The sequence below is a fragment of the Eleutherodactylus coqui genome, chromosome 5, assembly GCF_035609145.1.
Source record: "Eleutherodactylus coqui strain aEleCoq1 chromosome 5, aEleCoq1.hap1, whole genome shotgun sequence".
NCBI classification, from domain to species: domain Eukaryota; kingdom Metazoa; phylum Chordata; class Amphibia; order Anura; family Eleutherodactylidae; genus Eleutherodactylus; species Eleutherodactylus coqui.
Genome location: NC_089841.1, coordinates 54,769,404 through 54,796,940, shown reverse-complemented (window position 1 = coordinate 54,796,940; position 27,537 = coordinate 54,769,404). Strand labels below are relative to the sequence as shown.

The 27,537-nt window shown below is 43.6% G+C and overlaps 1 protein-coding gene across 6 annotated transcripts in view; it reads right to left on the bottom strand.

Annotated features, from left to right (window-relative positions):
* Positions 1-27,537, bottom strand: part of NEDD4L (NEDD4 like E3 ubiquitin protein ligase) — a 353,635-nt gene that overhangs the window by 165,316 nt on the left and 160,782 nt on the right. For 4 of the 6 annotated variants that reach the window (XM_066602536.1, XM_066602537.1, XM_066602539.1 and 1 more), the window contains exon 3: positions 10,460-10,541. In XM_066602536.1, coding sequence (XP_066458633.1) covers positions 10,460-10,541 — 82 coding nt within the window. Of the gene's footprint in view, positions 1-2,400; positions 2,418-10,459; positions 10,542-16,743; positions 16,837-27,537 lie in introns of those variants that run through there. The other 2 variants (XM_066602538.1, XM_066602543.1) reach the window with 2 other exon arrangements.

Here is a 27,537-nt window from a genome sequence, read left to right as displayed (position 1 = left end):
GTGGCAGGAAGTGCGCAAGACTTCAGTACTAGCAGCAGTGATGTCCTCCGACACAGAGTGGCGCTGAGGGGGGAGAAGAGGCTCAGTTATGGCCAGGACGTCTTGACTTTAAGCAATGATGGTGCAGCCTCTTTGGCTCGAGGTGGCGCATTGGCATACTGCGCCCAGAAAGTAAGAATTTCCTTCACTAAATGGCTTTATTTGGATGCCATCATGTTTGGACAACCTATGTTATGCAGCATTATACCATCGTGGTGGTTTTAAGATTAATTTTCTAGCGACAGATCCCCTTTAAACTTGGCACATGGTTTCAGAACTTTGCGACACAGTTTCAGCCTATAAACCCTTGAGCTATTAAATCACAGTCTCTTTAAATACTCAGCAGACTTGGAGGAGCTCAGGGGATGCACTCAATGGAGGTTTTCACTGTCTCCATGGTGTAAGGCTTCCATGGCTGCTTTCTTCCAAACACAGTGTCACCCTTGTTCATAGGGCTGTGTGTAGTATTGCAGCTCAGCTCTACTCAAGTGAATGGAAGCTGAGTTGCAGTACCAGACACAACCCACAGACAAGGGTGGCGCTGTGTTTGGAAGAAAGCAATCATGCTTTCCTAACAATGGACAACACCTTTAAGCTGAGGGGAATTCAGTTAAAAAGATTCTAGAAGTCCCTGCAAAGTTCTAGAAGTCCCTGCAAAGTTCTAGAAGTTGAAGAAGAGAATATTACAGGTGTAGTGACAAGCGAGCAGACAGCTGGTTTAGGGGACAGGTCTCACAGTCATTTTTAGGACTCTTATGCTTGGAGGAGACATCTGCTTAATGCAGGTTGCACGATTGTCCCAGGCCCTGCTGAAAAACCCAACAGTAGTACAGGATCTGATAGAAGGGGAGCAGCACTTACAGCCACCACCTTCAACAGGATTTAAGAGTTTGGACTGCATGGATATTAACCCTTTCCTGCCCTAGACATTAAATAAACGTGCAAGTTATCTGTTACCCCTGTCTGACTCCTTGGATGCTCTTCCACAGGAGGACACACACTACACTATACCAGGCCCTAATATGGGGAGTAGGGGTCACATCTAGTAATATTAATATTAAACAGAATGATGTAATACCACAATCTTACATTATACCACATTTTGACAGGCAATATGAATCTATGCCACATGATAAGCCTTCATTAATCCATGGCAGCCCTGAGGGTCTTCAAAAGGGGCCTGGCTGCCATTGCAACCAAACAGCACCCTCTCATTGCGAAGGTGTGGGGGACCGTTGGCCCATGAGAAAAAACAGCAGTGTACATAGATAGTCCAATAGGCTATAATAGGCTTTGCACATAGAACTGTGACATACGCTAGCAGTTCTATAAACTTGCTCTTGTTGCCATAGACTCCTCCTTGTAATATTCTTAGGTCAAGGAGGCTTTATGACAGCTATCAGTGTTATTATCTTGTAGCATGAAAAAAAGTATAGCACCAAGTTAGCCTGTAGAGCAAAGTGTGATTGCTCCCAGCAAGAGAAACCAGGTAATCTTGTAAATATGATACCTTTCAATGGCCAACAAAAATACATGACGTTAATGCAAGCTTTCCTACCTTTCAGGTTCCTGAAGAAGGGCCCTGAGAGGTTGGAAAGCTTGCATTACCATTATGTGTTTTTGTTAGCCATTAAAAGGTATCCTATCTGTCTGATAGCAGTGACAAGTAACACTCACTGTGATAGAAATACAGAACCCCCAATATACAAATAGAACTCATATACACTTCCAGTTCACAGACATCCCAACCAGCAAAGTACAATACCGAGAAACACAAGAGGACAAATAAAAGAATTCAAGCAGCAAAAAGCATTCCTGTCTCCGCGCCAGGAGGCCGCCAGCCTGATAACACAGCGCTATTTTTAATAGGCTGCCCTCTCATTCACCGCACTCATTCCAATCCATCCTGTCTGCAGTATTTCGGTTCTAGATGTATAAATCCCACTCTGGCATAAGGAAAAGTTTTGCAGCCTTCTGAGGTACTTTGTGTCTCCATTCCTCACCTGTTTGCAGTCAGTGAATGGAAGCATTGCACTTAGCATCCAGAACTAACGCTTTTCCTAGCTGACAAGTGGATACAATTGTATCCCATCTAGTCCATGCACTGTGAGCCTCTCCTGTCCTGATCGTTTGCTACAATGTATCAGACTGGAGCCGAGGTTATTTAACTCCATCCTGACCTCAATGTAAATATATGTCATGCAGTCGTGAAGGGTGTTTGGAGGAGGCTCCGTAGCAGAGTCGGCTCCATACCCAGTGGCTAGCAGATGTTTCTGTCAGCCACAATCCGAGTTAGGCTGGGCTCACACGGGCGGACCGGATTCAGCATACTGGAGGTCCGCAGCTGGTGACCCTGGGTACCTTATTTTCCTGTATTGCAGATGACCACAGCGGCTCGTGGTCAGTCAAGCACAGTGCAGTTTTTTTTTAAAGGTTTGTATTTCCTGCTCCGCCACTTAGCGATGACGCAGGTACCCACAGCCAATATGCAATGTTATTTGTTTATGGGCTGTGGGTCGGACGGCCCCCACTGACATCAATGGAGGACGTCCGCGCAAAATCTGTGGCAAAATAGAGCATGCTGCACTTTGTATCCACAAATGTGAGTGAAAATGCGTAATGCCGGTGTTTTGCCGCAGAAATCAATTGCAGATTCCACAATCGTAATCCACTTGTGTGAGCCTGGCTTTAGTTGCCGCTGGCAAAGCTGACCGCATGTCTAAACAGTCAGCGGGAAGGAGGGGGGCGGGGGTTTGGGGGGGGGGGGGGGGACCCTTCCTGCGACCCACTGGCATCTCCCACAACAACATTGGGGGCTACGGACAAGCTAGCATGGCAGCCCAGAGCCTGGTGAAGTCTCCCAAGGCTGCCATGCACAGATGCTCATCAAGCTCTCCCCTAGTTCTGTGTCTCAGAGTGTGGCAACAGAAACATTTTTAAGAAAAAAAAAAGTTTTTTAAAAGTAGAAAAACAAGCAAAAAAAAGGTATTAATTAAAATTGGTATCGCAGTAATCCCACTGACCTAAAGAGCGTAAAAACTAACCACTCCTCTACACCCCCCCCCCCCAAAAAAAAATGTTGTCATTGCATTTCTTCTTCATTTCTCCAAGTTTTTCCATACATTATATGGAACATTTAATGGTACCATTAAAAAATTACAACTCATCCTGCAAAAATCAAGCCTCACATGGCTCAGTCAACGGAAACAAAAAATGAAGGCTTTTGGAAGATGGGACAAAATAATAAAAATGAAAAATCTTTGGTCCTGAAGGGGTTACACCCACAGGAAAAGGGAGGAGATCACCCCTCTAGTAACCTCACCTTTTGGGAGGACTGAGATTTGTGACCCACCTCTCAGCCCTTGCATGTCCTCCTCTTTGAGGTCTATGGGAATTACAGAAAGGGGCAAACATGATTTCCTCTGATTGTTCATGTTGCCCGTAGACAACAATGGATGGTGTGGCAGAGGTGAAGAGGAGGTAGTGATTTGCAAAATTCTCATCCACACGCTGCTAACAGTCTGGTGCAGACAAGCAGCGCTGAAACTGACATGCCACGCGGAATTCAAAGCCGCGGCATGACAATTGTTTTGCCGTTCCCGCTGCGGGCTCTCTTCTCTTTATGGAGAAAGATCACCGCAGCCCAATAAGCCCCTTTCAAAACCCGCGCCAAATGTCTTGGGAAATCAGCTGCAGAAATCTTGTGGAATTTCCGTCCAGTCCTGCTGTGGACATTCCGTGAGATTCCCATCCTGTGTGACCCCAGCCTAAGTGTGAATGCAGCCTGACTGTCAACAATACTGCCATTTACTGACAGCAAGCAGTGATACTGAAAACTTTTACAACACAAAAGTAGATTAAAAAGTTGCAGAACTTTTCATTAAGCAAGGATTACACTTTATTTACAGAAAACCCCTCTTCACCTCAACATGAGGTCAGCGTCAACTAGTTCAACCAGTCCAAGCCTCAACGAAGGGGAAGCGATAATAAACCGCAGTAACACCGAGAAATAATGAAAACAATGGAACATTCTTATCAAACCCTTGAGCTGTGGCGCGAACGTCACATCATGAAGGGCACAGAGTCCTGCTCACTCCTTGCTCCGGGGACAGCTCATACTCCGGCTAGGACCAGAACCAACCCAACAGCTGGTGAATGCTGAAAACACAGACTCAATGCGAGAGGGCATCGCACGGGTCAATATGTATATTACAGGGGGGGCGAGCTGTAGCTTAAGAGAAACCCAGAACACAGGTGTAAACAGCATAGAAGTCAATCAGTAAAGTACTACAAAAGAACCTAAAAAGCAACAGCTAAAATGCACTTAGAAACTAGACGAGTGCCAACCACCACTTGACGTACCCAACGTACTGCATACAACATACCCTGCTGTAGATAATCATCAATTCAGGTCAAAGATGAAAAAAAAAGAACAATTAGAGGAGAACATGTTGATTTATGTGCGGTTACTTAAATAGAGATGTAGCTAAGTTTAAGGGCGCCGTCCAGTTGTAGAGTATTGCCAGCCTATCCGCAGAATAGGGCATCAGTAGTAAATCATCTCTTCACCAGGCTTTACCTCACTGCTGTATCGCTGTGGGCGGTTTTATATGCTTGGAAGTCCTAAAAGGTTTCCTTTGATGTGTAAAGTGTCAAGTTAAAGGGGATACTAAGCTGTAGACTATTGATAGCCTATGCTCAGGTTAGGCCATCAGTAGTAGATCGTAGGAGGCTGCCACCCGGGACCTTTTCTGATCAGCTGTTCACCGGGCTGATGCACTCTTGCACTGAGCCGATTTCTGCAGGAAGCAGACAGCTCCGTTATCATGGTAGTGGCCAAGCTTGGTATTACAGGCATTGAAGTGAATGGGAAATTTGCATTTAATACCGCCTGGCCACTACAGTGGGAACGGAGCTGTCCGCTTCCTGCAGAATTCAACTCAATGCACACAAGACTGGTAAACAGGTAATCAGTGTGAGCCTCGAGTGGCAAAACCCCTACAATATACTGCTGAGAGCCAATGATCAAGTTAGGCCATCAATAGTCTACAACTAAACATCCCCGTTAATTTGACACTGGACAGGCTGTTTTACATAACCGGATGTGTTTTTACAGTCGCCCGTAAGCGCCATAGAAACGCATGAAAGAAGAATTGCTGCAATTGAGTCCCGAACTTTAGCCGCACATGGGCAGCTGCTGCATATCGGCTAAAGAAATCCGCTGCAGCGCGGAAATCCATCAATCATCAGAAATCCTCGGAATGACTACCAGTGCTTAAATAGAGCTAGCGGTCTTCTTTTCTCAGCATTGTACTCCATTCCATAGGAGTCCATGGGAGCTTCCAGAAGCACCGGAATAGTAGCACCCAGGGCTATAGATGCAGGTAGCGCATGACCGGGTAACGGGGAGGGTAGGGGTTAATGGAAGGTGAGGCTGCTGGGTAAGAAGAAGGGGGCGTAGAGGGCGGAAGGTGAAAGAAAGTGCGGGAATAGCAGTGGGAGGGGTCACTTCCAGGCAGCAGCGGACGGTGAAGGAGTGAGCGAAGAAGTGCAGGACAGTGTGAAAGTCCTGCCCACCCGCTGCATTTTAATAATTAGGAGTCACAGGCTTAGCTGGAGTGGGGGGTGGGGTGGGGGGGGGGGATTAGTGCGTTACATTGTCATAGCAGCAGTTAAAAGGGGGGGCCTTGGAGTCAGCAGAAATGTGGGGGGAGTGAAGGCGGGGGCTGATAGCTACCTTCCCCCTCCCCTTTGGTCGTAGAGTGTGTGGGGTAGTCTGTCGCCTCTCGGCTCTGTCTGAAGGGAGTCCCTGCAGAGACGTTGGGTCTAGCCTCGGAACTGCTAGTAGGTCTCTAGTCGGGAGGATGGCGACTAGGGGCAACCGGATGTTTTGCCTCCTGAGTCGGCTGTCTTGTGACGGGAGGCGTTAGCGGGTTAGAATTCTGGTCTCCCAAGTTGGATAGATGGAGAGCGACGGGAGGCAGTACAAGAATTCTTTCCCTGTGGGTGAGGCGACAGAGGTGGTTTAGACTCCAAGGACTCCACCCCCCCCCCCCTTTTCTACCTGGGATTGGGTTGGTTGTTGGGTTGCTTATTCATGATGTTTTTTTACAAATTGTTAAAATTTTTACATAATAAATGGCTGCTGTGGCCAATTTATCCAAAGCTAGAAGTCGTAGTGTGTTTAATGGGTAAAAGGGAGGTTGGGTCAGGTCACAGAGCCAGATCCGTTATACCCGGGTCAAGCATATGTCACAAAAGGTAGGGCAAAACCTATGTTTTGATGCGGCGTATAAATTCTAAGTGGGATTTTTCACAGTGATTTTTTACACGCCCAAAAATCCTTCATCCGAATGAATAGCTTGGAATCCAACGCTTCAGATGGTCACAATTTTTGGGCAATATTTTGACGCCGCTCAATAGCTGCGTAAATACGGTCGTGTGATTAAGGCCTAAATGGAATCTTCCAAGCATATAAAACCGCCCGCAGAACGGAAATGAGAAAATGAAAGAGAAATGGAAAGTATCTGTAAGCTTTCTGCTTACATCCGATTTTCAGCATTTAAAACAAAGGTTGTGGCGGTTCTCCAATATATGTGGCTCAGTGGTTAGGACTGCTGTCTTGCAGTGCTGGGGTCCTAGGCTCAATCTCATCAAGGGTAACAACTTTGAAAAACTCCATACAGCCATCACCCTTGGTCATATTTGAACCTACGTCTCCCGTACTGCAAGTCAAATCCTAGTGGCTCAGTTGTTAGCACTGTTACCTTGTAGAGCTGAAGTTGAAGGTTCAAATCTGACCATGGGTGACGGCTGCATGGAGTTTTTCAATGTTGATGTTACCCTTGATTAGAGGCTAGCCACTGAGCCACATAAGTTAAGGAACTTCCACTAACACAAATAGCTCTCCAGTTCCATCCACTTCCCACTGACAATACAATAAAACAGGAGTGACCGTCTACGTTTTATTTTGGTTTTGTTGTTCCCACGACCAAACAGCAAAGCGAAAATTAAAACCGCCAGTGAACTTTTAGGTCTCCTGTTCACGGGCGGATTTTTGCTGTGGGAATCCGGAGCATGCTATGAAAAATGATTCCTCGTGCACACGAGTGGAAATTAATTGCGGTTCCTGCTTGCGGATGGAAAAAAAAAAATCACAGGGGCTGTTATTTTAGGGCACTTCCATTGCCATTGCGGTCGGGCCACGGGAAAGCAGAAGTTCAAAAAAAACCACTGTACTGTGCATGTGCTCCGGCCAGCGCTTCTGCAAACATCCACAGTACAGAAAAAAGAAAACACAGAGGTACGCAGGGTCGCCGGCAGATGCCGTGCAGGATTACCCATGTGGAATCTGTGTGTGCCAGGGACATGAGGCCTTAGGCTGGGTTCACACAGGGCAGAATTGCCCCATAGAAGTTCTGCATACATACTAAAGCCTGGGACTAAGCAGCAAGGTGGACGAGACTTGCAAAAATCATGTCCACGGGCTGCGGACAGTCCACTGCGGGCAAGCCGCGTGGAAACGGACATGCAGTGCGGAATTCAAATTGGCGACATGTCAATTGTAACGCTATTTCCACTAGCGAATCTCCGGGAGAGATTTCCGCAGCGGCATACAGGTGGAAAAGCGGCTTTAAACTCGCGCTGAACGGCGAGGGTTCTGAAGCTGCCTCTCCACTGGGGAAATCTTGCAGAATTTCCGTGCAGTCCGGTGAGATTTCTATGGGATTGCCATCGTGTGGGAACGCAGGCCCCAGGATTAAAAAACAAAAAAGTGCTGAAAACGGTATTAGCAATAACTACAGAGGTGGAATCAAGAAGCTTGGAAACCCTGAGCAAAGCAAAGAGCCCAGGGTCGCCTTTACTCTCCAGGTCCTAGCCAGGTACTGCTCAAATAATGGGGACACATAGTGACCCAATTATACGAGTGCCAACTATAAATCACACCACCATGCAGTGCCCAACACCAGCAGCGCTGTGCTGTGCCCAATAACAGTACTATACATGCGGCAGCTGGATAATGAGTGCAGCGGCGCTGACAGGTCTACTCTGCACACTAGTAATGGCAACAGCGCCATTCAGGGGCCGAACACTAACAGTGTTCTACTAGAATGGAAAGTACTAGCAAAAACTGGGAAACTAATCTAAACAATACAATTAACACTAAAAGATATTCTGCAATGCAGATCAAGGACTCAGATTAAGGTCAGTGACACACAAGAGTATTCTGGGCACAGTTATGCATGTGTAATACAGAGGAGTTTCTGGAGCTGACCGCAGGCCTCCTGACCCGAATACCGGGGAAGTTGGAGTCAGGATATCCGTGATCAAACTGCATTACAGATGCAGAAATGTGCCAGAATACACTCAGGCCTCACCAGACATTGATTTGTTTTCATTGACTAACAAGCAAGGTAAAGGTAAAGTCCCCTGGTGCGAGCACTGAGTCATCGCTGACTACTCGGGTGATGTCATATTGTGACGTTTTCTTGGCAGACTGTTTTTGCGGGGTGGTTTTTGCCTTCCCCCGTCATCTTTTACCCCCTAGCAAGCTGGGTACTCATTTTACTGACCTCGGAAGGATGGAAGGCTGAGTCAACCTTAAGCCGGCTACCTGAACCATGCAGAGATCGAACCTGCAACCTTCAGGTCATGAGTGAGAGCTTCAGACTGCAATTCCGCTTTCTTAACACTCTGTGCTAAACAAGGCTCTGACTAAGGCCAAATGCACAGAAACGAGTTGGTTTCCACATGCGGGATCCTGCAGTGGAATCCAACCCGGCGCCTGACCTGTGACCTCTGTGTACCTGTCCGGATGCCTTCGTCTGTGCTGCAGATGTGCCGGCACAGTACAGATGTGACCACACCGTTGCTACGCGATGACGCAGATTCCGCAGCCTTTCTGCAATGATGAAAACATCCGCAGGGAATCCGGCTCAAAATAGAGCATGCTGCGTTTTGTCCCCCGCAAGTCCCCCGAAAATGGCAATTGATTTCGTGGGCATGGAAATTCGCTCTTACATTGAATGCTATGGGTGGGTGTTTGCTGCGGACGCCTGCTCTGGATTCTGCAATGCAAAGGGTGATTTCAGAGAGTGAAATCGGATCAGATCAGCATGAAAAACCAAGTCTAGCTCGGCACTAACATCGCCGATGTGGATTTTTGGCGTGCTGCAGAGAAACCACCCCATTTCCACTACGTGTGAACGGATCCTAAATAGCAATTTCTTTAAAGTTTTTTTTTTGTTTGTTTTTTTTTGGGGGGGGGGTAATTTAGACATTTCACCATTGTTATTTGGGAATTTTTTTTCAGCATTTACTGTGTAACACTAATGACCGTTCACTTTATTCAACAGGTCAATGTGCTTACAGCGATACCAGACCTGCAGAGTTTTGTTACTTCATGCTTTACTTTTTCTGAACACTTAAAGGGGTTGTACAAGAATTTCACATTATTTACTATACTGCTGAGACCCTCATCAATCTTAAAAAGGGGGTCCCTTGTCCTCCTTGCTGCATGGTTAATGCATCACCTGCAGTGAGGAGGAGACTGAATGGAACGCTGGTTTCACAAGTGCACTAGCGCTCCATTCACTTTCAATGGGAATATCGAGATACCTGAACGTCACCCACTGGTGTATTTCCATCAGCCCCATTGAAACTAATGGAGCACAGACCGCACATGTGTAACCAGTGCTCCATTCAGAGTGACATCACGGGGGGTTGGAAGCGACCCCCGCAGTGACAAGACAGAGGGACACAGGAGTGTCCTGTTCTTCAGATCAGCAGGGGTCTCATTGGTGAGACCCCCACCAATCAGCAAGTTATCTTAAAATTCTGGTAGAACCCCTTTAAAAAAAATCTTTTTTCTGCTGCCGCATCCCGAGAGGCACAACTTTAATTTTTTCACTCTTTACCGCTGACTGACCTTCAAGTCTATTTTTTTTTTTTTTTTGTGGGTAAGTTGTAGTTTTCATTGGACTATTTTGGGGTACATAGTATTTACAGATTTACTTGTAGTTCCTTTTTTGAGAGGGAGATGAGCAGATAACGGGGGTGACTGAGGAAGCCCCCTCCTTCCGCCTAACCACTTCCAATGCTGTGGTTGCTTATAACAGCAGACTGCGATATGTACAGTTGACACCCGCTGCAGATGGTGTGGGTGCAACTTTTTGGAAGTTTTGCCAAGGGGTTGACTGGGGAGTAATTACTACACAAAGCAATAGAAAGAAGTTGCATAACTTTATGGGATGATTTGCTCAATACTGTAAGTTATAGTATAACTAAACATACACAAGCTTCAGGACCTGAGGAGCATGCAAGGAGGTGCTGCAGCAGCTTATGTGCACTCTATGATTGTCAGCTGCTGCAGAACATCACAATGATGTGGTTGTTTAGTGCATTCAGCATCACGGCTTACCTTCTTAATAGTCTTCGTTTGCACCAATGCAAGATCTCGGTTTTCATCGGCGACGTAAAGGGATAATTTCACATAAGGGTCACTACAAGAGAGAAGAGCAGAGTGTAAGGAAAATAAACTCCACACAATAGTAACATTCTGTCCTGATTAAGGGGGATTATAAAAGTGTAATACAGGCTTAATAATGGGGGGAAAAGAAGTGGAGCCAAAGAAAAGCTCATTTCTTCACACACTAATTGACTGACAACAGCCAGAATGACAGGAAAACATAGAACTCTTCAAGTTTTTAATGCACCTTAAAGATGTTGGTGATACTAGATGACCTAAAACAAAGCATCTCCGCTGCAGTGGAATCAACAAGAATACGCCAGGACGCATCTGGGCAAAACTGGACTACCAACCTGACAGGTCAACAGCTGATGTTTTAGGTCATCTAGCATGACCAACAGCACTCACATCAAACATCTGTAAGGTGCAATGAAAACTTGAAGAGTTCTAAGCTTTTCATGTCATTGTGGCTGTTTTGGGTCAGTTCAAGAAATAGGTCTCACTTTTGCATCATTCTTTTTGAATCACCCTGCAAATTAAAAAATTGTAAAAACAGCAGGACAATAGCTGAAGTCTTTCAAAACTACCATAAAATGCACATCTGACAGCGCCGCCCCAGAGCAGGCAGAGCCCACCGCGCCGCCCCAGAGCAGGCAGCGCCCACCGCGCCGCCCCAGAGCAGGCAGAGCCAAGTCCGCTTCAAAGCAGACAAATCCAACAGCGCCGCTGTCATATACACACTCTCACAACACGTAACTCGGGTCTACCCACCAGAGGTTGATTGGTCTGATCCACTGAATCTTGTGCGTATCTTTCACTCAAGCCATCAATTGAACATCGATCACATCCCAAAAAACAATCCATACACCCCAAACTCTTACTATTACTGACCTCTGGAGGGACCCCAAAGGACCTACACACACCCACGCAGATCTCTAGCAATCAAAGGGTCAATACCACCCAAGGTTTAAAGTCAGAGACCCAAGGACGGCACTAATCAAACTTTTTAGATTTTAATACTAAAAACCTCAGTGCTGACCAAAAAAATGATAAAAATGGGACAACCTAAAAAGCACATGCAATAAATGCAAAACCGTTAAGAGTATGTAAATGGAGAAATACACAGTCAGAAACCTAGAATTTACAGGCATTTCAAAGTCCATGCATTCCTGAAGGTGGATACAAAATGACATGCATTCCAGCAGCAATGAGCTGCTCTCATCCAAATGAAACTGTCCCAGTACCCAGCATAACCTTTTGCACTTTCCACACTAGATCTCCTGTACGTAACCCACCTTTCTCCCCTACACCCCATCACTCCCATTAGTTTATTAAGCAAACTCCTAGCCCAACACTGGGCAGCCAGATCGAAAGAGGCAAACCCAGTGAATATGTAACAGTCCTCCTTATACTTGTTCCTCCAGTTGGGAAGGGGGCTGCCGAGTTGGCTTGCTCAAATTGCATAGGACTTCCTAAAAGGTTTGGCCAGGTTGAACATGGCTAACCAAGATAAAAGAGCAACTCCCTACCTCAACTCTTCCATCATTGGAAGCCTTATCCAGTTCAAAAGCAGGCCATACGGAGTGTGGATGCATTCTATAGATACACGTCTACAGTCATTATATACATTCTGTCACAGCCGCCCCAGAGCAGACAAATCTATCATCATATACTACTTAAATAGTGCCATAAAACGACCAGATTATATGGTCCGTGTTGCATCCAGTCTCATCCATTGTAATTTCCAGAGCTAGTTTACCTATATACGTTGATACATTGCAGCAAACTCCCAGAAGTATAGATAGATTAGTGCAGCTCTGTGGAGCTCACAGAGCATTGTCTAGACTGATACAACTGTAATAAACGCTCAGCTGTAAATATTGAACATCGAAACACAAAGTTTTGTAAAGTGCAGAACTTTTCATTATAGTGATTGCGCATTATTTACAGTAACAATATTCCATATGTTGCCCCTACATATTTTGACAGCCGCCTGTATACTAAATATACATCCACTATAAAACCTTCGACAACACACAACATATTTAATAAAAATAACATTTCTGGTCTTGCAAGCTGCAGATTATTTCAATAGTATCCATTCATTATTTACATGCAGGAATGTGTGCAATGTTTGTTTTCGGCAGGCTGGGCTCCTCGGGGCAGCAATTAACTCCATGTTTGGCTTCATAACACTTCTATCGAGGCTCAATGGTTTCCGGCAACTGCCTGCAGTTGACAGAGCAGAATTTTAAAGGAGAATTACCCCCAGTGCTCCACCTACATCTAGCGGCAACAAGCTTGAGCCAGGAGTCCGCCCAGGAGTCTGCATAGCGGCAATTAACGCACCTATGCAAGGCTGAATGTGTTACGGTATCACATAGTACAGGGGTCCCCAACTTCAGTCCTCAGGGACCCCAACAGGTCATGTTTTCAGGATATCCTCTAGTAAGACCACCTGTGGCAATGTCTGAGGACTGACAATAATTACATCACCTGTGCAATACGGAGGACATCCTGAAAACATGACCTGTTGGGGGTCCCTGAGGACTGGAGTTGGGGAACACTGACATAGTAGAAGCAGAAAAAACAATGATACAGCAGAGCCAAATCTATAGTTTAAGGGCTGTGTACACCTTTTACCATTGTGTTTTTATAAATTAAGTTTTTTTTAAAATTGGGTTTCATGAAATAATCTGGTTGTTTGATTTCTATGCCTGCATTGTTTTCCAAGGGACTGCAGACTGGAGGGCTGAAAGTTTAACAAATTCTATCAGTCAGAGTAAAATGACAGCAGCTCCTTCACTACCCTGTTGTGAAATTGCATTCACTGCCTTTCCACTGAGCTATTACAGAAGGCTGTATGGCAATGCCAGGGGATGGTAAAGGAGATCAGGGGGACAGAAAGAAAGCTGCTACTAGTACAGAGGACTGTAAATGCAATGCCTTGGGATGGTGGAGGAGATCAGGAGGACAGAGACCAGAGAAAGCTATTATTACAAAGAGCTGTATGACAGCTCCATGCGAGGGTGGAGGAGATCAGGAAGACAGAGAGCAGAGAAAGCTACTATGATAGAGGGCCTTGATTTGCTCTGGGTGAATTCTCTATGCTTATAAGCAGTGACTGGGCACAGGACCAGCAGCTACTAAATGAGAGGATGAGATGTAGCTGAGTAGTACCGCATTTCCTCGAAAATAGGACCTACTCAGAAACTAAACCCTACCCTGATTTTGGGGGGATTTTTTAGGAAGCCTTGAAATATAAGCCCTACCCCCAAAATAAGCATGCATTATAAAAAAAAGGAATACATTACCTAGCAGGCTCGGTCCATGTCCCTTCTACTGCTCTCTGGAGCTTTATCTTGCAGTCCTCAGACGTTGACAGAAAATCACTTCCTGGTTACAGGATTCATAAATCCCACCTCCAGGAAGCGATGGCTCTGATTGGCTGAGCAACGCTCAAAAAACAATCAATGGAGCACTTGCTGAACCAACACAATGGCTGCGATTGGCTCTTCGACAGCTGCATTGATTGGTTCTTTGACCGCTGCTCAGCCAATCCTAGCCATCGTGTTGTGGAGCCGGGATTTAGGACTTGGCCACGGCTCAGCCAATTCATAAATGCAGCCTCCACAACGCAATGGCTGGGATTTGTTTTTCAGCCACTGTATTGATCGCCTGAGCAGCGGCCGAAGAACCAATCAGAGACATCACTTTCTGGAGGTGGGATTTATGAATCCTGTAATCTGGAAGTGAGCTTCTGCAAACCATCAGGCTTTCAAAGTGCATAAGAAGGAAAACTCCATGTAAAAAAACTGCATAATTTTTATTTACTGCAGGGGTTTATTAGGATATGTGTGCATTGATTTTTCATTCACAAAGGAGTCAAGGTGCATAATTCATGCAGTGTTCTTGTATTAGGCTCATCAAGACTAAGCTAACTTGCAATCCTATGTAAAAGAACACATTGTGATATCGCCATATGTGTAGTCAAATTACAACCTCGCCTCTCTAGATATCATGGAAGGCTAAAGGCTCAGTGATCAAGGATAGTAAGGCTAGGATTACAAGGCTACCAAAGATCACAATGTAGCCCTGCGACCTTGCAATCTGACAGAAGTCAATGTGGTCACCCCATGGCCCTCAAGTTGCTGCAATCGTGATTCTCAATCACAAGACGCCGTCAAAGTTGGATTTCTTAAGATCATCAGGTTTTGGCAACTTGAAAGCTGCACCACATTGACTTCAATTAGACCGTTAGGTCACAGGGCTACGCTGCGCTCTTTGGTAGAGTAACCTGCGTCCCTGCGACGTACTACTACACACTGCCGCATGGGAAACATATGGCTTTAGCGAATTGGACTTACAATGATCAGCTGATCGCCAGGCCAACTTTACACAAAGCCGTTCACTTCATGAGACATTTCCTTTAACAGATTATACGCTATATGGCATTTAATGTTGTCATTAGTCACATGACTCATTGTTTTATATGGGAATATCCATCTTTCAGGGAAGAGGTGACGTAACCAGTTAATGAAGAAATGTAGGGAAATCATGATGAGTCTCCTATAAAAAGTGTCTGTGGTTACAAATATGCTAATTCAACCTCTAAACATAGTGCCTGACTATACTCATACAATATGCATAAAAACATTTTAAGACACTGAGATACAGCCAAAAACATTTAGGAGGAGGTGTGTAGACTTTTACAACCAAGGGCTTTTTCACAAAGTCATTTGGCTTTCTGTTTTCTCATACAATCAACAGAGCAGGAAACACGCAGAGCCCTATCCCACCACGAGATGGAAACAAAGTGTATCAAACTGACCCCACTGACTTTTGGGCTGGGGTCACACAGGATGGAAATCCCGCGGAAAGCTTGTGAAACGACCACACGGAAAAACGCAGCTTCAAACCCCGCGGACTTTAGCCGCGGTTTTGGAGCAACTTCACCGCCTGCATTTCTGCTGTGGCCATCTCTCCCCATAGAGAGGAGAGAGGCCGCTGCGGAAGCGGAGAAAGAATTGACATGCTGCGTCTTTGATTCCCCCGCTGCATGTCAATTTCAGTGCGGCTTGGCCGCAACGTGTGGACGAGATTTTTTCAAATCTCGTCCACTTTGCTGGGTTATTCCTGGTTGAAAAGCTGCGGCGGAATTGCAGTGCAGAAAGTCCGCACGGCAATTTCGACCCGTGTGAACCCAGCCTTAAGGTTTTGTTGAGTTGACCTATCTTATCTTCCACCCAGAAACTTTGCAGATCAGCTGTTTGCTGGCCCAGTGTGCTTGTTCATTGAGCCAATTTCTGCAGGAAGCAGACAGCTCTGTTCTCACTGCAGTGGCCAGGCTTGGTATTACCGGCAAAATTTCCATTGAAGTCAATGGCCTGTAATATCAAGCCTGGCCACTGCAGTGAGAACGGAGCACTCTACTTCCTGCAGAAGTCAGTTCAATGCACAAGCACACTGGGCCAGCAAACAGCTGATTAGAAAAGTAACTACTTTGAGTACATTTTCCTTACTTCAGTCATAGCAGCGGTCCCATGAGACATAAAGAGACACGGAAAGTAGATTTCTGCTTCTCAAATGGAAATGCTACTCTGCAATTGGTTTTTTCTCTCTCTCTTACAGGGGTCACAATACAAAAATTGAAATCCATATTCCGGGGCCCCCAGGGGCCGTGCATCTTACCATCGTGTAGCGCCTCCATGCCTTCCTATTCAAGTACGCTATTGTTATTTCAATATAGGATACAGTATTGACATGCAGCGCTGGGTACGGCTTTCTGACTACTTCCTGTATACAAGCGTATTCGTGTGCATGCATGCATTTACGCGTCATGAAAATGCCATTCACTGCCACAACATAATGGGCCAGTCCATCCCAAATTTACTACCATGTCCCAAGATTCCTTGTTACGTCCCTAATGTGCTGAACATAAGAGTTCAGACAAAATGTAGAACCCCCACCCTACTAACCACAACCCTCCACCTCCTACCATACCGAGAGCTCCTGCGGATACATGAAATCCATATTGGACGGCTTCCAAGCCCCACATGGTATTCCACAAGCCAGAAATGTCACAGTTTACCGATAGTCATCAAAGTGCAATGCAGTGGTCTGTGGCTCACCAGCTCTTGTGGGCTTCCAACTCCCAGCTTATATCTTTAGACAAGACAGGCTGGGAGTTGTAGTTCCCCAGCAGCGCCTGATCAGATATACGAGCTCGTCCTTACCTTGTGGGTTGTACTCCGTGGAAACAATGTACCCGGCTCCCAGGATCCCGTCTCATCAGCTTCCAGCACAAACACGAGAAGAGGGCAGTGTAATTATGTGACGCAGGCTGACTCACTATGAGAACTGATGGGGAAATCGTGTGCTCCACCTGCCCCGTATACACCCTGTCATGATCAGCAATAACCTGAAAGCGCACGTATCTGGGAGCTCGGCGGTGTTTGTCAACAGCAATGACCCCCACATACTTAACCCCTGAAGGAGGCAACACATTTTCAGCTTTTTCATTTCTGCTTTTTTTATCCTCATTTCAAAAGCTGTAACTTTTATTTTTTCCATCAACATAGCTGTACCAGGGCTTATTTTTAATGACACTGTTTTGGGGTATATATAGTATAGTGAACAACTTTAATGCATTTTTGGGAAGTGTAAAAGTAGTAAAACACAAACGCTGAAAAATATGTTATGTTGCTGTTACATGTAACTTGTTGATCACTATCTTTTTTTGGGAAGGCGGGAGGGGGGGGGGGGGAGTTACAAACTTTTTTAAACTTTTTGAAAAACTTTATGAGACTTAATCCTGTTTGAAACTTTTTCTGGGTGTTAAACGTTCAATCCCTTAATCACTCCAATACTACTTTTGTATTGCAATGCGTTATGCCGGTCACTGTTACACCAACATGCAACCTATTAAGGGCATATAGGTAGGTTATCGGTAGTTTGATAGATGGGTGTTATCCACTCAAGACCCCAGTTTATTATCAGCTGATCATCCGGCCAGCTGTCAGTGCAGCGGACTGGACGTCATTAGTGGTCAGGGGAGGAATCTGAAGTGCCTGCTTCACTTCCATTGAAATCAATGAGCTCCATGCTGCTCCTACACTTCCTGCTCAGGACTAGATAATCAAAAACATTATTTGTATTAAAACCATAATAGCAAACATATTCCGTTTTTTTTTTTTTTAACTTGGTTTAATTTTTTGCTTGTATGTTTTTATTCTGCTATCTGTACATGACTTTGGGGGCGGACGTTTTCCTGAGCTACATCTAACAGCATATAGAGATGCTTTACAGCAGCTTCATGGGCCATTCACACAATGAACATGAGCTGATCTATTGACTTGTATGGAGAATGTTCTAGACATGCTCTGTGACCTGCGGGGGTCATTGTGTCGGGAGGGGGTTTGTAGACAGTCACAGCTTATACCTATTGTGAATGGTGGATCCTGTGTTACCTACATACAGGTGTCACCTCTCAGTGTAATCCTGCCTGTGATGTTAGTGAGATGACGGTTACAAAGCTTTCTCTACAGATCAGGAAGGGACAGACTAGTATGAGGTTCTGTAGTCAGTGGGAAGAAATACAGCATTTTAAGATATTTAAAAAATATAGATTGTGACCAAAATAGAAAAAAAAAACAAAAATCACCAAATATTCTTAAAAAATACAATATAGGGTGGGTGACGCCCTCTGTACGTGATTGTCTGCACAGATTTCACCTCCAGGTCCTGGCAGCGCAGTCAAGTTTCTCTTCGCAATGCAGACAGCAGCCCACTGAAGTGAATCTTGACAACGAAGACATCGGACCCTGCTGCAGGTGTGCAGCGCCATGCGCAAGGGAAGGAGAGTGCAGGGACTGCAGCTGGGATTGCACAGCGGGCTTACTGGCGGACTGCCCCCCCACTACCCCGTCACCTTAATGTATTGTCGGACTTAGGAGCGGTGCGCCGCACCACCCCCATTTCACTTCCACCTGCGCTTGGGCTTTTGAGCCAGCGACCGCGGCACCCCTTGTGTCTGTAATTTCGGCGGACGGCAGCAGGGAGAGGACAGCGGCGACAACATGCACCGACAGCCACAGTGAGGGAGCCAGGGCCGCAGTGGCTTACACTGGAGGAACGGGACAGAAAGCGTCTGGAGAAGGCTGTAGGAGCGGTGGGTGACAGTGAGGGAGTGGAGGAGAAGGCTGTGGAGGAGAAGGCTGTGGAGGAGAAGGCTGTGGAGGAGAAGGCTGTGGAGGAGAAGGCTGTGGAGGAGAAGGCTGTGGAGGAGACTGCAGCGTGTGGATTGATTGTAGGCGACCCTGCTTCCTTAGGGTGAGGGATCTTTGTATTCGTAGGCTTATATTATTAGCGAAGAATGCTGCCATGTTACAGCTGTAACATGGCAGCAATCACAGCTCATAATGTAAGCATAAGGGGAACAGTCATCATAAACCTGCAGGGACAGCTATCATCAATTTACACGCTGCTAGGACCTCAAACCTTTGACCCAATGGGGAGCTAGGGGTGTGACGGGGGCATTCCTCCTGTCGAACCCCTAGCTTCCTGGTGGCGTCAAGGTACACTAATATCAAGTTATTCTCTATTAAATGGGGTTTGGTGTGTTTTTGAACGTCTAGAACCAATTAATTGGATTTACATTAATTCCTATGGAAATAATGTTCTCAACTAACATTGTTTTCTACTCAAGTCCATTGCTTCCGGACGGATTAAGGACATTAGTTGAGGTTCTACTGTATATTATAGTCATTTTCTGATTACACTTTCCCTTTAATAGGGCTGCCTTAAGTAAAATAATAAACTGAGCTGCACTTCCTCCTCCACCGCTGCCACTGTGCCCGGGGGTTTGCTGCGACAGATGCTACCACTGGAAGTCAAGTGACTGCTGCAGCCAATCAGAGGCTGCAGCGTCACTGATCATTCTCCTGGCATTGGCACCCAGATGCTGAGCTAGAAGTTTGGAAATGTGACGCTGCAGCGGTCACCTGACTTCTGATGATGGCAGCTGTCGCAGCAAATGCGGGGATCACAGCAGGGCAGCATCAATGGATTCTGACAGTAGCAAAGGGGTAAGTAATTCTCATTTATTATTTACTATAGGCAGCCCTTTTAAAAGGATGCTGTCTGGTGACCTGCAAATCCCTTTAATAATCTGGATGGGTTTTAAGCCTCCAGGTATAAACCAAGAAGGTTTAAATTCACTGACTGCAAACAGAGATCTTAAAGTGGACGAAACTGTATTAGAGCCCATGTTGTAGAAATCCATAATGCAACATCCAAAGACATACATGGAGAGAAACTTCGCTCTAGTGGGTGCAAAGGTAAGAAGTCACACCTGGGCTCTAGTCCCTGAAGAGGTGCACATGGCCCTCCACCATATAGGATGACGCCAGTGTTATAGATGGCATGTGGCGAGGGGGGCTGTATTATAGATTTTGTAGTGGTGCCAGGGTCTTCAATTAAGGTCTATGTGTTGAAACTTTATGCCTGATGCCATACTGAGATCTGCACCCTATATGCAGGCGTCAAGAATTCTGTGAGCACTTCAATCACATGTCATATTATGGTGGTATTGCCAATTATGCCAATGGCTTGTTTAGATCAACAAGGCCTTAGATTGCCTTTTACACATGGCCATACTAGAGGAATGTGCCATATGGGTACCATTTTTTGGGTTGGGTTGTTAAATAGTAGTCCACACAATGGGGCACCTATGACAGAAAATATTATAAGGTGACAGAGATGCTATACATGTAGCCGTTGAGACTATGAGAAATTAAGGTTCCCCTCATAGGACACAGCAGGTAGGTGGAAAGGACCAAGTATGGAAATCACTAGTCAATAAGCTGATAATTACATCAATTACAGTAACTGCATTAACAACATATTACATAAACCTCTCATGCAAATCTGGAGCTATTTCTGCAAAACAAGGCGTGCAAGGTACAGTATAACACGTTTACTTACTGTAATATTCCACACACTGGCACGAAAGGCCATATAATCATCATCATTAAAATTCCCACGGTTAAAATTATGGCTTGAGTGACACTGGCATGCCAATGCATCCTTTTGCATTTTAAATAGCAAGTTATTAAAACAGCTATTCTTAGTAGGAATTTTCAAAAAGGCTCAATCTATCATGCTTAAAATGACAGCAGGGCACAAATATAGGGCCTTAACGCAACCACAAGGTCCAAAATCATCTGTGAAAAATGGGCTGACAGAAATTAAGTTTCAAAGATTAATTTAGGTGTGTTTATTGTGTATATATATATATATATATATATATATATATATATATATATATACATACATACATACATACATACATACACACACACACACACACACACACATATATATCTGTATATATATCTACTATAATACTGCCTCTGATCTACAACAATATAACTACCATAATAATACTGCTCCCTATGTACAAGAATATAACTACTATAATACTGCCCCATGTACAAGTATATAACTACTATAATACTGCCCCCATGTACAAGAATATAACTACTATAATACCGCCTCCTATGTAAAAGAATATAGATACTACAGCACTGCCCCTATGTACAAGAATATAACTCCTTTAATCCTGCTCCTATGTACAATATAACTACTATAATACTGCCCCCTATGTACAAGAAAATAACCAGTATAATACTGTCCCCCTATGTACAAGAATATAACTACTATAATACTGCTTCCTATGTACAAGAATATAACTGCTATAATACTGCTTCCTATGTACAAGAATATAACTACTATAATACTGCTTCCTATGTACAAGAATATAACTACTATAATACTACCCCTATGTACAAGAATATAACTACTATAATACTGCCTCCTACGTACAAGAATATAACTACTATAATACTGCCCCTATGTACAAGAATATAACTACTATAATACTGCCTCCAATGTACAAGAATATAACTACTATAATACTGCCTCCTATGTACAAGAATATAACTACTATAATACTGCCCCTATATACAAGAATATAACTACTATAATACTGCCTCCTATATACAAGAATATAACTACTATAATACTGCCTCCTATGTACAAGAATATAACTACTATAATACTGCTCCTATGTACAAGAATATAACTACTATAATACTGTTCCTATGTACAAGAATGTAACTACTATAATACTGCCCCCTATGTACAAGAATATAACTACTATAATACTGCCCCCTATGTACAAGAATATAACTACTATAATACTCCCCCCTCAATGTACAAGAATATAACTGCTATAACACTACTCCTATGTATAAGAATATAACTACTATAATATTGCCCGTATGTATGAGAATGTAACTACTATAATACTGCCGCCTATGTAAAAGAACATAACTATAATACCGCACCCTATGTACAAGAATATAACTACTATAATACTGCCGCCTATGTAAAAGAACATAACTATAATACTGCCCCCTATGTACAACAATATAACTACTATAATACTGCCCCCTATGTACAATATAACTACTATAATACTGTCCCCTATGTACAAGAATATAACTACTGTAATACTCCCCCCTATTTACAAGAATATAACTACTATAATACTGCCCCTATGTACAAGAATATAACTGCTATAATACTACTCCTATGAACAAGAATATAACTACTATAATACTGCTCCTATGTACAAGAAAATAACTACTATAATACTTCCCTCTATGTACAAGAATATAACTACTATAATACAGCCCCTATGTACAAGAATATAACTACTATAATACTGCCCCATGTACAAAAATATAACTACTATAATACTGCCCCCATGTACAAGAATATACCTAGTATAATACTGCCCCCTATGTACAAGAATATAACTACTGTAATACTCCCCCCTATTTACAAGAATATAACTACTATAATACTGCCCCTATGTACAAGAATATAACTACTATAATACTGCCCGTATGTATGTGAATGTAACTACTATAATACCGCACCTATGTACAAGTATATAACTATAATAATACTGCACCTATGTACAAGAATATAACTACTATAATACTTCCCTCTATGTACAATAATATAACTACTATAATACTGCCCCTATGTACAAGAATATAACTACTTTAATACTGCCTACTATGTACAAGAATATAACTACTATAATACTGCCCCCTATGTACAAGACTATAACTACTATAATACTGCCCCCTATGTACAGGAATATAACTACTATAATACTGCCTCCTATGTACAAGAATATAACTACTGTAATACTGCCCCCTATGTACAGGAATATAACTACTATAATACTGCCTCCTATGTACAAGAATATAACTACTGTAATACTGCCCCCTATGTACAAGAATATAACTGCTATAATACTACCCCTATGTACAAGAATATAACTACTATAATACTCCCCCCCCTCAATGTACAAGAATATAACTGCTATAATACTACTCCTATGTATAAGAATATAACTACTATAATATTGCCCGTATGTATGAGAATGTAACTACTATAATACTGCCGCCTATGTAAAAGAACATAACTATAATACCGTACCCTATGTACAAGAATATAACTACTATAATACTGCCCCCTATGTACAACAATATAACTACTATAATACTGCCCCCTATGTACAAGAACTACTATAATACTTCCCCCTATGTACAAGAATATAACTACTATAATACTTCCCCCTATGTACAAGCATATAACTACTATAATCCTGTCCCCTATGTACAAGAATATAACTACTGTAATACTCCCCCCTATTTACAAGAATATAACTACTATAATACTGCCCCTATGTACAAGAATATAACTGCTGTAATACTGCTCCTATGTACAAGAATATAACTACTATAATACTGCCCCCCATGTACAGGAATATAACTACTATAATACTGCCTCCTATGTACAACAATATAACTACTATAATACTGCCTCCTATGTACAAGAATATAACTACTTTAATACTGCCCCCTATGTACAAGAATATGACTACTATATTACTGCCCCCTATGTACAAGAATATAACTACTATAATACTGCCCCCTATGTACAGGAATATAACTACTATAATACTGCCCCCTATGTACAAGATTATAGCTACTATAATACTGCCCCCTATGTACAAGAATATAACTACTATAATACTGCCCCCTATGTACAGGAATATAACTACTATAATACTGCCCCCTATGTACAAGATTATAGCTACTATAATACTGCCCCCTATGTACAAGAATATAACTACTGTAATACTGCCCCCTATGTACAGAAATATAACTACTATAATACTGCCCCCTATGTACAAGAATATAACTACTATAATACTGCCCGCTATGTACAAGAATATAACTACTATAATACTGCCCGCTATGTACAAGAATATAACTACTATAATACTGCCTCCTATGTACAATATAACTACTTTAATACTGCCCCCTATGTACAAGAATATAACTACTAGAATACTGCCTTCTACATACAAGAATATAACTACTATAATACTGCCTTCTACGTACAAGAATATAACTACTATAATACTGCCCCCTATGTACAATAATATAACTACTATAATACTGCCCCCTATGTACAAGAATATAACTACTATAATACTTCCCCCTATGTACAAGCATATAACTAATAATAATAATAATAATAATAATCTTTATTTGTATAGCGCCAACTTATTCCGCAGCGCTTTAATCCTACTATAATCCTACTATAATCCTGCCCCCTATGTACAAGAATATAACTACTATAATACTGCCCCTTATGTACAAGAATATAACTACTATAATACTGCCCCCTATGTACAAGATTATAGCTACTATAATACTACTGCCCCCTATGTACAAGAATATAACTACTATAATACTACTGCCCCCTATGTACAAGAATATAACTACTATAATACTGCCCCCTATGTACAGGAATATAACTACTATAATACTGCCCCCTATGTACAGGAATATAACTACTATAATACTGCCCCCCATGTACAGGAATATAACTACTATAATACTGCCCCCTATGTACAAGAATATAACTTCTATAATACTGCCCGCTATGTACAAGAATATAACTACTATAATACTGCCCCCTATGTACAAGATTATAACTACTATAATACTGCCCCCTATGTACAGGAATATAACTACTATAATACTGCCCCCCTATGTACAAGAATATAACTAGTATAATACTGCCCCGTAACAATAATAATAATAATAATCTTTATTTGTATAGCGCCAACATATTCCGCAGCGCTTACATAGACAGGGGAAATGCAGAAAGACAAAAGTACAAACATTACAGAACCACGGTTACAATCGTAATCAGCTGATGGAAACAATAGGGGTGAGGGTCCTGCTCCAACGAGCTTACATACTACAAGTAATGGGGTGATACAGAAGGTAAAATGGCTGGAGGTGTGCACAGTATCGCGTGCTGGAGAGTGAGGGATGCTATATACAGACAACAGTCAGACATTTAGCTATGCGACGGCAGGATCAATATGACTACAGGAGCGGTTTATGATGGCTAGCAGGGATTGCAGTCAGTAGATCAGGAAACATGTTATCAGGCGGTGTACAGAAGGGTTTGGTTTAGGGAATGCGGTATGCATCCCTGAAGAGGTGCGTCTTTAGAGCACGCCTGAAGTTTTTCGAGTCCTGGATTGCCCGGATGTTCTTTGGTAGTGCGTTCCAGAGGACCGGTGCTGCTCTGGAGAAGTCTTGGAGGCGGGAGTGAGAAGTTCGAATTAGAGGGGTGTGCAGTCTAGTTTCGTTTGCCGAGCGGAGAGCCCGGGCTGGGTGATGGATTGAGATGAGGGAGGCGATATAGGGTGGCGCTGCACTGTGGAGGGCTTTGTGGATGAAGGTAATAAGTTTAAATTGAATTCTGTATTTAACTGGCAGCCAGTGCAGTGACTGGCACAGGGCAGAGGCATCTGAGTAGCGGCTGGACAGTAATATGAGCCTGGCTGCCGCATTCAGGATGGATTGTAGAGGGTAGAGTCTGGTGCAGGGGAGGCCGACCAGCAAGGAGTTGCAATAGTCGAGCCGTGAGTGGATGAGGGCAACAACAAGCGTTTTCAGCGTGTCTATGGTGAGAAAGGAGCGGATTCTTGAGATGTTCTTTCGGTGCAGCCGACATGTTCGGGCCACTGACTGGATGTAGGGAGTAAATGAGAGATCTGAGTCGAATATGACCCCAAGGCAGCGGGCATGTTGTCTAGGAGTTATGGTGACGCCACACACTGAGATGGAGATGTCAGGAGGAGGTCGGTTGGTGGAAGGAGGAAACACCAGTAAGTCAGTTTTAGAGAGGTTTAGTTTTAGGTAGAGAGAGGACATGGTGTTAGGAACAGCAGACAGACAGTTGGTGATGTTTTGGAGGAAAGGTGCAGAGATGTCACGGGAAGAGGTGTATAACTGGGTGTCATCAGCATAGAGGTGGTAATGGAGGCCAAAGCTCCTGATGGTTTGTCCAACAGGGGCTGTGTAGATAGAGAAAAGGAGGGGGCCAAGGACCGAGCCTTGGGGGACCCCAACAGCAAGGGGAAGAGAAGGAGAGGTAGAGCCAGCAAAGGAGACACTGAAAGAGCGGTCAGATAGGTAGGAGGAGAACCAGGAGAGAGCAGTGTCCTTTAGGCCGATGGAGCGAAGCATACTGAGGAGGAGTTTGTGGTCAACTGTGTCAAATGCTGCAGAGAGATCGAGGAGGATCAGTAGGGAGTAGTCACCCCTCGATTTGGCTGACAGTAGGTCGTTTGATACCCTTGTAAGGGCAGTTTCTGTGGAGTGTTGGGGTCGGAAGCCAGACTGTAGGGGGTCGAGGAGAGAGTTCTCTGATAGATAGCTTACAAGGCAGGAGTAAACCAGCCGTTCTAGTAATTTGGCGATGAAGGGGAGGTTTGAGATGGGTCGGTAATTGGCAACGTCAGTTGCGTCAAGAGTCGGCTTCTTTAGCAATGGGGATATGATGGCATGTTTGAAAGAAGAGGGAAAGATGCCAGAGGCCAGAGAGAGGTTGAATATAGTGGTGAGATGCGAGATGACCACTGGGGAGAGGGATCGGAGGAGGTGTGAGGGGAGAGGGTCGCTAGCGCAGGTGGTGGGGCGAGCAGAGAAGAGCAGTTTGGAGACTTCTTCCTCTGTTGCTGGTCTGAGTACAGACAGTGAGCAGGAGCTAGCTGCAGTATGTACAAGAATATAACTACTATAATACTGCCCGCTATGTACAAGAATATAACTACTATAATACTGCCCCCTATGTACAGGAATATAACTACTATAATACTGCTCCTATGTATAAGAATATAACTACTATAATACTGCCCCTATGTACAGGAATATAACTACTATAATACTGCCCCCTATGTACAAGAATATAACTACTATAATACTGCCCCCTATGTACAGGAATATAACTACTATAATACTGCCCCCTATGTACAAGAATATAACTACTATATTACTGCCCCCTATGTACAAGAATATAACTACTATAATACTGCCCGCTATGTACAACAATATAACTACTATAATACTGCTCCCCATGTACAAGAATATAACTACTATAATACTGCCTCCTATGTACAAGAATATAACTACTATAATACTGTCCCCTATGTACAAGAATATAACTACAATAATACTGCCCCCTATGTACAAGAATATAACTACTATAATACTGCCCCCTATGTACAAGAATATAACTACTATAATACTGCCCCCTATGTACAAGAATATAACTACTATAATACTGCCTCCTATGTATAACAATTTTAACTATTATAATACTGCCTCCTATGTACAGGAATATAACTACTTTAATACTGCCCCCTATGTACAAGAATATAACTACTAGAATACTGCCTTCTACGTACAAGAATATAACTACTATAATACTGCCCCCTATGTACAATAATATAACTACTATAATACTGCCCCCTATTTACAAGCATATAACTACTATAATCCTGCCCCCTATGTACAAGA